A 12,591-nucleotide genomic window follows, 5' to 3' on the forward strand; every position below is an offset into this window, starting at 1 on the left:
TGCAGTGAGGAGCACTCTGTTCTCATTTGATCCTGAGTTGGCAGAACATTACACCGGGAGATGTGGTGGCCTTCTAACCAGACAGAAGCAGAGCAGCCTCTGGGAATCATTGAACAGATCTCCAACTTCTGCTAAGCATGTGCAGAATAGCTGCACAGTGCCCTGCCAGCAGGTTCCCTGGAGACGTTAACATGGCCCTGTATCTTATCAGAGGCCGGTTGTCATTTAGAGCACATTCATTTCTGCCTAAATCTCAGTCACATCATGTGGGCTGTCTGTGTCTAAGTAGTTCAAGCCCATGCTGGTGTCACCAGTGCCTGGTGGCAGCATGACTCCTGTGCTCCCCCTGAGCTCTGTAGAGGTCCTGGTGCTCTGTGACGCAGGAATTTGGGGCACAGTGTGCTTGAAATGAGTCTGTGTGGTCATGTCTTCAATTTCCCCTACCTTTGAACGTATGCACGTCACAATATATCACAGTAGATTTGCTAACTTTCTGGTGGAATGCAAATTAATTGGTTTTGCGTGATTATCATGTTTTTAATTCCATGTAGATAATTTTAGAAATTAACCCAAACAAGTGTGCTTTGATGTGAAAGACACCAGTTAAATGTTCAAGTTCTTTTTTTTTTGTTGTTTTCTCTTGAGTTTTGGGGCAGCTGCATGAAACTAATGAATTAAAACCAGAAGAATGTGTAGGACGGCCTGTGTCAAAGTGCAGATAAGGTGGTTTCTGCTTTGTGTCATGGCAGAAAGTACTTTAGAAAGCTGCATCTTCTCAGAGAGGGAAGTAATCCTCGAGGGAGAACATACATCACTTGTAAATATCCTGTGATGGAGTGATGGTTTACTTAACTTAAGAATCCCAGATGACCAAAGCCTGTCTGCTGTGATTTCTTAGTTATTGATGAAGAGCTAGGCACTGATGTCCAGGTCCTAAAACGGATCCTTACAAAGTTCAGCACATTTGTCACTGACTAAACGAAGCCTATCACTTAAAGTTGACACTGAAAAACAGTGATAAACTGCTACATGAATAATGACATATTTAATGCCTGTTAATCTTACCCTAGGCCCATGTCTCTTGTACTTGAGGGTCATTCTGGTGTTGTCTGCCGAATATATTTTTTTCCCTAAAATTTCCTTAATGATGCAAGGATCAAAACATCTAATTGGATGCTATTTTCTCTTTAGTACTGGTTGCTTATGGGGGTACTTATTAGTCAAAATTTAAGTATTTACCATGGAGAGATTTACTGTTTATATAAATACAGGCTTTTAAATGGACCAGTATAACATTCACATTTCTGAAAGCTGGAGAAGTCAGTGTAGTGTATGTATGTTGTACATTGTTAATTGTTACTGTAGTGGACCCCACTTCTAATTTTGAAGTTTATATAAAAAGAGAAGGAAATATTTTCAGCTAGAAATGATAACTAAAAAAAGAAAAATAGATCCATCTGTTTTTCTTCAGGGTATGATGACCTAAGTTTCTGACTGTCAAAAATTAAGTTGTTTATTTTTATGATCTAAAAATTAATCTCATCACCATTTTATTTTCTGCCATATTCCATAATTCACATAAATAGTCCTGATAGCATATTATTATCTATCTAATTACTAAGTATGCTTTCTTTTGGTGGAGAAACAGCATATATCAGTTATTTTTTATGTTAAAGTCTCTTTACAGTTTTATAGCCTTAAGGTTACAGTAGCCTTTACATAAGTAATTTACCTTTATAGCTGTATATGTCCTTTTTGCATAAGAAAAAATTAATCTTTTGTAATATCACTGAATGAATCATTGGGTGATATTTCTGACTTTATACTTTTTACTATTTCTACCCAAAGTAATGAATATCATCATGTTCTGATTCATTCTAGCTTAAAGAATTTTGATTTGGAAGTTCAATCTTTCTGTATCTGTAAGTCTGATTCCAGATATGAGTCTGCTTTATAAGGTTGCCTTGTCATTCTGCTACTAAGCTCCTTCTAGCTGTCCAGTAAGCAGCACAGCTAAATTCTGTTGAAAGATTGAGTTATTAGAACAGTTTTAATTAAAAAATCCAAGGTAGAGACAGAGAACTGAAAGGTGTCCAGCTCTTACCTTGCTATTGCAGACACTGTGACTCTCATAAAGTTGCAACTTAATACAGAGTAAGGATCCTTGGTACCTTAGGCTGACCTTAATGATGGTGTAGAAATGTATATTGATCATGATCTGACATCATGGTTTGGTACTATTTGGTTTCCTTTTCGTAGACAAGTGGAGCTGATGTGTAATAACCCATAGAAACATGTCTTGTATAAAGTCAGTAGTCTACATAGCTATCAGTTTTGCTTCAGTTCTCAAAGGCCCTGTATCTCAGTTCTCAAAGGCTCTGTCAGAGACAGAAGGATTTTGTATTTGCCAGCCTGAGGAGCCCCGGGGACTACTGCAAGAAACACAGTCAGCTTCTGTTCTGTTCCACTGGGGGAGATGGGAAACTTGTGACCAAAAACATTTTGTTAATCTGCAGAGGTCTTGCTTGTGAATCTGAAGCAGCTACAGATCAAGACATTGATTTGTAATCTACGATTTCATCAGCACAATACACAAGTCCCATTTCTGGAACTAAAAATCATTATTAATAATGCTAAAATAACATTCCAATTCTCAGTACCTTGTAAAAATAGCTGAGGTGTTTTCAGACAAGCTCTCTTCTGCTGCTGCCTGGTTCTCTTTAGTCTAAAATAAAGGTAATACTGTTTTTATACAGGCAGCTTTGCTCAGGTATGCTATACAGGGATTAATAATTGATGTGATATTAATACTTGCAACAAAAGTGACTTCAGTGATAGCAGTTGTGACTCGGGGTTTTTTTCTATGTAGACTGGCTTCTTAATTTTATTATGTTTCTACAGCAGGCTAAATATACAATCTGGAGGCAATCTTTTCCTCTTTCGGAGGAATTTACCTACAACAGGGAAAAGGAAAATACATCTTTGTAGGAAACAGACTCCTTGATGTTTTTTCCTGTTAAGGCCGTGCAAAAGGAGATGTTCAACCAGGTCACCAGCAGGCAGTTGTTGATGAACTCATATCCATGAAATTGATATGTTGGCTGACCCTTGGAGATTTTAATAGTGATATTAAAATAATTCGTTTAGCACCTTGTCTTATTCTAGGGTTTAAAATAAATATTTCTGAGAGGACACTGAAATATTATCTTTGTCTATGTAATAATGAAAGCATCTCACATGTTGCACTTGAATAGTTGGAGCATCTCCTTGTCCTTCTCAGTATCTTTCTGCAGCTGATAACTGGAACACAGGTGTCATAGATTGCCCAAATTAAAATACCTTTTGTCTCAGGATGGCAAAGAGATTTAGGGCAAGTAAAAAAGTTGTGAGTCTGGTGAATATAATGGTAGGATGGCTTTCTATGAATGAAAGAGGAGGTCTGGTTTATAAATGTATTTACAACAGTTTTTATATCATAATTATCCCATTCCAATGAGTGTTCTTTGAAGTCAAAATTTATAGGAAGAACACAAACTGAAGTCAGAATTTTTAAAAAGAACTCAAACTGGATGCAAATTCAAGTCTGGATTGCAACACATAAGAAACATTTTGTAACAATACTGCAATGTAGCTACTACAACGTAGCATCAGTTAACACCTTCATTCACTGTAACTAGTGGTAACTATAGAGCATGCTGGCTTTTTTCTGCAAGCTTGCATTTTAAAGGCTATATATTCTTAATGATTCATGGATTTACTTCATGAACTATTATAAATTCCATTTAAACTTTTCAAGGTTCTGCAGTGCTTTTATTACACTAATGAGCTAATTGTTTAAGAATCATTCACATGATTCATTCTCCTGCCCGGCCTTTTTTAAAAAAAACTTTTAGCTGCTGAAACTCTCTTGATGAACAATATTTATAGCAGTTTGACAACAGGATGAGGAACAACGTTTGTCTTTGTAACAGCTTAAAGAAAAGGCCTTTCCAGCACCCAGCCATGCAGTTACAATCTTGACCTCTTTCTTATGCTGGGAACATACATACAGCAGACAAGCAGCACCTCCCATGTGTTTTCTTGACCCTTTGACTGTCCATTCACTTCCCATCTGTTTTGCAGCCTTAAAGGAACAGAGGGGGCCCTCTACTTATAAATCTGTCTTTACAGATAACAAATGATGTTCTGTCTCTTTAAGGGCAGCCTGGGTGGTTTTGCCTTTTTTTTTACACCCCCCACCTTAAAATTTTAGCTTTCCCCTTGGTCTTATCCAGATGGAAGTATGGTATGTGAACAAGAGGAAACTGGCAAAAAATGTGATGGGTACTTTCAAAGGATTTTCTAAAATTGAGCAGGACATGACCTTGCAATGATCGGTGAATTATGGTAGTGTTTGCATGAGACATGAGTAAGCATGTTGATACATGTCTTGTAACTGTGGGTGGAAGGTCTGCTTTCTGTGGCATTATTTGGAGTGGCTGTGAGAATGCTGCCTCATACTATTTCCACAAGAAGTAAAGCTTTCTCATTACCCTTGGAAAATCGAGGAATAAGAGGTGTTTCCTCCATCTCTTCTCCATCTGACTGTTCATAGGGATTGTATAGAACTATGAGGCTTGTGTCTTAGGTAGCCCTAAGCAAAAAATCAACTTCCAATAGAAAACTTTGGATTGACATCTCTAGTTCTTAATGGTGTGCTTCTGGGCATTCCGATGAATTCTGACTGACTGGGCTTTCCTTTTTATTAGAGGAAAGATGATGCATTCACAGCGTTAAATTCAACATTTCTGCCTCTACGGTTAATTAACCATAACACAGAAGTGGCACAGCAAGCAGTGAGAATGTTTGTAGGCAAGGAAGGGATTAAGAAAGGAAGGAAGATTAAAAAAAAAAAAAGGAAGGGAGAGAACTGAAGTCTAAATACAATCAAGAGCCAAAGGAGTAACAAGCGTGAGCTTTCAAATATCAAAGTCGTGTAAACATTTGTTGGAGGTAGACATCACTTCAGTGTAGAACAGGAGGATTTATAATAAGGTATTCAACACTTTTTTTTTGGTGGTTGTTTAATGCTGTAAGTTTCATCAAAGTACAAAATAACGACGAATCTGTGTCCAGAAAGATTTTACAGGTTTTTTTGATGCTGCAACTGAAATTTGATGTCATATGGGCAAATTTGTAAATGGAAATGGAAAGCTTTTTAATTTGCCCAAAGCACTTGTGCAGTTTTCTACCTGTTCTGGTGTAGACAGACATGAACATCTTTAAAATTCTGTACTAGAGCTATTGATTTTATACAGGTAAATATGCATTTGAATGTCTCAAACTTCATTTATCTTCAGAACCATAAGCAACAGGTTTTGTGGGCAAAGGCTACATCTTTTATTAAACCAATTAATGCAGTTGGAAAGTATCCAGAAAACTTTTTCTGGATACTTTAAGTATATTTGCAATAAATCAGTAATGTACTTAGCTTTTGTGTTTAGTATTGTTTTGAGATTATTTGGCCTTACCTCAGGAGATGATGCACTTAATAACTTGCTTCATTTTAGCACTGTTCATAAGCTCAGGCATGTAAGGCAGCAACCAGAAAACAAGCACTCCTTCTAAGACTGAATATTTCAGGGGTTCCACTTTTGACCAGCTTATGATATTAGGAAAACCAAACTTTATCTGTGCCTGTGTCTTTATATGTTCACAGTATATCCAAATCCTCATTACAGATCAATTAGTCTGGTTTTGAGCCTTTTAGATTTAAGATCACAGGATTAATGAAAAGAAAATGAGCGGGTAGCAATAACGTTTCATATGGAGATCAGGAGAGACTGAACATGAATGAGGATCTCAAGACATCTGAATAAAGAATTTCCTCATTCTGTCAGTGAAGTTTTATGGGATATGGAGGGAGGATTACGGGAATATTCATGACCAGATCAAGAGGCATAGTGAGTTGATGTATGAACAGCTTATCTTTTAGGTAAACATGGGGTAAATGGGAAATAGAATAGCCATTCATGGCCCCTAGGCCTGTGAATTTTACTGTTCTAAGATGGAAACAAGGGTTTAGTTACAGTTATTCTTCATTGACTTAATTTGATTTTTGATCAGTGTTTAACAGATGCTGGAAGAATTGCATATTTGTAACTTCAGATCTGCATTAGCACTACTAAAGTGCACATCATCTTCCTAGAATCCAGCGTAAGCAATACCGTATATTTAAATTTCTGCACTACTGTGTAATAAGAGTGTAGTGCTTTAATAGCCTTCTGTGACATGGAAGCATTGTATAACAGTGCTGGGATAGTTCAACCTGTTACAAAAGTAATTTGCTAGCAAGCTGAATGCTTTTAATCTGTGGGTTACTTGTGCATGGAAAAACACAGTATCACAAAACCTAGAAAGTGCAACAGGTCACTTTTTGTCTATCCCTTAATTTACTTGTGCAATAATTATTCTTATCTCAAACCCAAAGGATTTTCTGGGTTTGCCATGTTGATAAACCTTCCTCAAAACAGAATGTACTGTAATTTACAATTGTAAGTCAGTATTTTGATCTAAGTGTCAGTCAAAACCCTGCAAATGTGGGTACAGAGCTTGTGCATTTCACAGAGCTGAAAACTTTCTTAAAGATGGGTAATATCTCTCTTAGTTTTAAGAATTAGATGTTGTTCTACATGCAACATCACATGGTGCTGGTGAAACTGTAGGTGATTATCCCAGAATTGCAGACCCTGCACTTGCACTCATTAGAAAAGTTCTGTCTGAGCACTTATATTTACGAGTTTATTAAGATTAGTGTTGTGTAAATGCATAACTCTGCCATTAGCCTATTTAAAAAGTAAACCAATTCATCAGACTGCTGCTCTGTGCTGCAGAATGGATTTGTGGGAAAGTATTATAGGTTGGCTGAGGTCTGCTGCTGCAAAGGGCTTTACTGCAGCTAAAAATACAGGGCATAGGATGAATAATTGCAGCTATTTGGCAGTCATTGTAACTGTTCTTTTTAAGAATAGCCAGCATGTTATTTCAAAGTATTAAATTACCTCAAGACCTCGTAATTATTACAGTTAAGTAATCATTTCAATTCAGTCCAAGTATAAAAACTAATAAAGTGCTCATAATATGAAGTCAATTTTAGTATGTCTGTTCTCTGAGCAAACACAGCTGATTCAGTATATTCTGGTGGAGTATGTATTTGCTATCCTGTTATTTTAATATACCATAATCAGAAAATTAAAATAGATTTGTTGGCACAAACCTTTTTTTAAGGGTGAAATAATAATTACAGGTTTTTGCTGATGCTATTAATTTTCAGGACTGGAATATTTCATTAACAAGAGGTTGAAGAAGAAAAATATTTGCATTTAATACTGCTTAATCTGCCTGCTTTCACTGAGTCTAATGGCTTGATCAATACAAAGAACACACTTGGGAAAGCATGTAGCAATGGGGGGGGGGGAAGCGTCACAGAAAGCTACTGAAAGCACAACATGAAGACATCTGAGTTGTGAGATCTGATCTCAGGTTTTATCACTGGCACCTGCTGTTCATTTTGGAGACCAAGGTTCAGGATTAGTAATTTCCAAAACTAGAATCATTATAGAATGGTTTGGTTTGGAAGGGACCATAAATATCATCTCGTTCCAACCCCCCTGCCATGGGCAAACACACCTTCCACTAGACTTGGTTGCTGAAAGCCTCGTCTGTCCAGGTGTGGTGAACAAATATGTTAATTCTGTCCAAAATAATATGACATTATTTCAAAGGCTAACTTTGTAAACATTCATAGAGCAGCAGTATTGGAAGCGAGCTAAGTATTTGTCTAAATAAATGCCATAGAAATAACATTTTCATTACACGAGTTTTATATACTGAGATGCAAACAAGGCATATTCTTTTTTTCATTTAAAAAGGTAGTAATTGGAACAGTTTGAATGTGCTTAATGAGGAGAAGTGATAATGGATCTACCTTTTTTTTTCATTGACAGCTTTCATAGATTCTGCTGAACTGAATCAGAATTTTTTTTTTAACCTGGTAAAAATCAGCTACTGTTGTTTCTTAACTTCCAAGGTACAGCTTTTGCCCTCACACTGACTGTAATCTTCATTTAATATCAAAGTACTTTAAAAAGCATCAGCTGAAATCCAGGAAGGTTCTTAGGTGTTTTGTTTAGGGCCCAGAGTGTGATTCAGCTTCACTGTACTTCTGTGTTTGCAGATAAGCACCACTGGGGAAAGACACACTGAAGTGTTGAAAGTCTCAGTGACTTGCCCTTCATCACCTAAGAATTACAAGATAAAGATAGAACTTTGAGGTTACTTCATCCTCATTCGGGCTATTTTCCATATTTTTGAAATGCTAACTAAAATTCTTTATTTCTGTTAGAAAAGGACTGCAGGTGTTTGTTGAGTTGTTGTTATTATTATTACTCTAAAATGCGTTTTATGTCTGTTTGTGGAGTTGTCATTTTGTTTAATTAAACTTTTGGTTCCCATACCTACATTAAAATGTTCTACATTAAAAAGATAACTTTTTTTCCCTCTCATTCTTATGTATCCCATTTAAAGCAGATTGTTTTATTTTTCTTTCTGTTTTGCTGTTACTTCAGCTCAGCAAAGCAAGTTTAAAACATATGGAATTGCTAAAGAGAAGAAAACATTAATAAAAGTTTTTTTAAAAAAGCTCAAACCCTGTATCTCATACAAGGAAACATATGGCTTTAATCCAATAGTATTTTTAGCTTGGAAAAAAATATTTGTCTGTGTTTATGCTCATCTAACTTATTTTTGCCTGTCCTACTGCTCTCTCCCTGTTCCTTCATATTTCTGAAGTGTGTGTTTTTCATGGCTATAATCACACACAGAAGGAGCTTCAAATGAGGATGTGGTGAGAGAGAAGCAGGAAATCTCACAGGCTTTGGACTCCAGCTATGTTCTAAATCTTGCTTCATAACCAATTTAATAAATCAAATGGTTATATGATGACAAGTGTTGTATGGAATAGAGAAAAGAGTGGAAAAATGCCTAAGCCCCTGGATTTTGCCCCATCAATGTTGCCTTTTCATTCTTAGTAACTATTTGTAGTTGTGGTCAAATCGTGTTTTTGCAGAGAAATAAACTCCCAGCTTTAGTTTTTATATAAAATGAGATTCCACCCACATCATCTGGTTACTACTGAAATGCAAGGAAATAAAGTGCAGGTTTTAAACATTCTTAGCATTGTGCATTCCCTTTTGAGGAGATGTCTTGAATACTGACGTGTGGTTTCCTGAAATTCTCCGTGGTGGAAGGGCACCAGCTTTCAACTCTGTTTAGTGATTAGTGATATTTATTACACTTGCTGTGGAGAGTAAGGATATTTGGTTGAAGAAGAAAGGGGTTAATGGGCGCTGTTGAAAAACTAACAACTCCCTGCATGTAGCAGGTGTACAGTAGTTCTTCTGTGCATGATCTGATGGAAATTTCAGGTTTTTGAAATACAATGTTTCTAGTACTGGATTCATTCAGTAAATTTTTCAATTATTAAGTTAGCATGATAATCATAAAATATGTTTGTAGGAGTTCTTCAAATGGGACAGGGTTTCATTTGTCTGATATAGAAAAATGTTGTAAATCTTCGTAATTAAGAAAATGAATAGAGTAATATTGATGACAGCATTAATTCTTGCTCATGTTTGCATGTTTGGTTTTTGTGTGTTTGGTTTTTTGGGGTTTTTTTTTTGTACCTGTCCCCAGGTACTTAATAGTAATAGGTATTTGAATGGTGATCTTTTAAATTCTTCCAGAAAAAGTTCGGGAAATCCAGGAGAAACTTGAAGCCTTCATAGAAGCCCTCCATCAAGAAAAATAGATTGTTCAAGCAGGTAATTATATTTAGATCATAAAATTTGCTACAGTTATCTCATTCTTCTCTATAAAATTATTATCCATCTCTTTTAAATGCACATTTTCATACAGACTTTGTGAAAATTCCAATGTGTTTTATTCCATTGCCTGACTGGTGCTGCTTCTTGCTTTTAAACTGCAGAACTATACTTTAAGCTTTTACACTACAAGCAGATATGAAACTTAGAAATACAATTACTGGCTAGTTATTTAGATATTGTGAAACACTGTTGATTATTCTCAGTTCATTATTTTTATCTGTCTTAAGGGAACACTTTCTATGAAGGCATTTTGGTTCTTTGGTTTTGCTTAAAGACACTATATATTGTTAGCAAAACTATGTGCATGCAGGTAATTTCCAAATTTCTTCTATATTAGTTCTCAAAACTATAAGCCCAAGTGCTGTCATGCATTTGTACATATTTTAAAATAATCACCTTTCTCTTTCAACAGAACTTTACACAAGAATACAGCCTTCTCCAGGATCTCTTGTGCAGCCTCTCCTTGCACAAAGACTGAATTGAAATGGCTTTTGTGTCCCATTCTCTTTCCTGTCTTTTGGGGAGCATCCTAAAACATTGGAGGAGAAAGAAAATAATGTCTCATGGGGTTGAGAAGTTCAGATAAAATCCACCTGCCCATTTAATTTTTGAGGCTACATGCACAGAAGAATCTGACTTGTGTGTCAATGACATAGCTTGGGAGCTTGCTGAAGTTGTACATTTAAGGTGTTTTTTTCCTGAAAGGGAAAAAAGCTTTTATTTTTGGTATCTGTCATGTATGGTAGAGCTGGATCAGATTCATGAGATGATTTTATCTGTTGTCATTTTCTTGCCTGCAAATGATCCTGGGAGTTTGACATAACATTTTAGTATTTGTACGTACATTAAAATGCCCTTCTAAATAATGCCATTTGTATTTGTTATGCTCTGTGTTGAAGCATTTGCTGATCAATGTGGTACAGGTTTAAAAGCATGGTTTTGAGATCTTGAGAGGAAGTTGTGGATTTTGTTAAACTCCTAAACTATTGAGAGATGTCATCCAAACAATTCTTGTAATGCTTTCAAGCGAAAGTACAGACTGCTATTCAGTGACATCTTAAAAGGTTTAGGCTCAGGAAATAATGTCAACAACTGCTCCTTCGACCTGTTTTTTCCTAATATATGTTGTTACTCTTGAATCACAGCCAATTACATTTCATTTCTGGGATTGCACAGACTCAGATTTCCTTGTTAACTCCTCCCTTCACCATAGGTACAGAGTAACCTGATCGAGTATGTGTGAAATGTAGAAAGATAGAATGTACAATTCCAACTTTTCTGACTTCCTAACTTAAAAAAAGGAAAAGTGTCATTAATTTCATTTTTTTAATAGCTACTCTAAGACCAAAATCACTTCTATAAGAATGTTATGCACAAGGTCCTCCCACACCCACTTGATGTCTATCATTCAGAGTAGTAAAATTAGTAAGGAATCTTTCTTCCACTGCCTTTCAGTTTTGCCATAGAAATATCACTTCTGGCAAATGTAAGCATGATATAAGCTCTCTAACATAGGTGCCTGGTGGTTAATCACCATCGTATTTTTCTGCCCACAGTTTGCCACAAATGATCTGGATACACCTCTGAATACTTGTGTGGAGGAAGGTGCTAGTCCTGAAACAGTTTGTTTTGCAGTTGTCTGATAATGTACTGAAAAACTGACCTAGATTTATTTTTCCCTTTTGAAAAGGCATTTGATTTTGATGTGTGGAAATGAAAAGAAGGGAATCTGAATATTTTCCAAAAAATATGGTTTTGGTTTACTCTCAGAGGAAATAGAAAGTTTGGTAAGAAGTTCCCCAAATATTTGGACATCCATGTGGACAAAAAGCTAACATAGAGGTATTTGTAAAATGATGTTGAAAGGTTAAATATTTCAGGGTGGTGTAACTGAATGTTTTGAGATTCTTTTTTTTTTAAATTTATTCCTGAAAATGAGTGTTTGAGAACAGAAGAATGAAAAAAATTGGCATGTCATCATCATTCTCTGAAGATAACTTCAGAAATGTAAGTTTGCACAATTTTGAAGGCAGACACCTTAGTGTATATCAAATGAAAGAAGTCTGTACTTTGTAAAAAAAACCAAGCAAAACAAAGAAAAATCTTTTGCATTTACCTAGAGATCACTGTTTAAAACTTCTGTGTAATATAAATATTGCAAAATTTTGCATCCAGTGGCCCCGTGTTCATCTCTTCTAGTGTGTTCCTAAGGTTTTAGTTCTGACTTCCCTGTGCTGCTCATCTAAGACTTAGCATGATGTATTCCATGGAAACTAGATATTTATTGAATAAAAATGTAACTGAAGGAATAATAAAATGTGGGGTTTGAACATGGTGCTGTTGCACCTAATTGAGAAGTCACTTTGACCTCCTTTTTCTCATTTGTTAAATCGTGAACAAGTACACTGCTAATGACAGCAAAATGTCTGATTCGCAACTGCTGTGTCGGCACCAAATTAGGGGTAACTGTACCAGGTGTTCTCTTTTACTGCATAAATTAATGTACCATCTACGTAATACATTTAGAGGAAGATGTCATGAAAAATCAAGACATTGAAAGCTCCTCTCTGGAAGTTTAAATAATGAACTGATATCCGGCATATAAATGAAGACTCTTATGGGGTGTTAGTTTCAGGTGCATTTAAAATAAACATGTTGACTGGGGTTT

General features: G+C 36.0%; 1 protein-coding gene across 4 annotated transcripts in view; it reads left to right on the forward strand.

The window, feature by feature from the left end:
• OPA1 (OPA1 mitochondrial dynamin like GTPase) overlaps positions 1-12,284 on the forward strand; it is a 56,158-nt gene extending 43,874 nt beyond the window's left edge. For all 4 annotated transcript variants that reach the window (XM_064666267.1, XM_064666269.1, XM_064666268.1 and 1 more), the window contains 2 exons: positions 9,783-9,860; positions 10,336-12,284. In XM_064666267.1, coding sequence (XP_064522337.1) covers positions 9,783-9,847 — 65 coding nt within the window. In that variant the 3' untranslated portion in view covers positions 9,848-9,860; positions 10,336-12,284. The remainder of the gene's footprint in view (positions 1-9,782; positions 9,861-10,335) is intronic.
• Positions 12,285-12,591: the final 307 nt, after the last annotated feature.

This window comes from Pseudopipra pipra, chromosome 10 (genome assembly GCF_036250125.1).
Source record: "Pseudopipra pipra isolate bDixPip1 chromosome 10, bDixPip1.hap1, whole genome shotgun sequence".
NCBI lineage: Eukaryota > Metazoa > Chordata > Aves > Passeriformes > Pipridae > Pseudopipra > Pseudopipra pipra.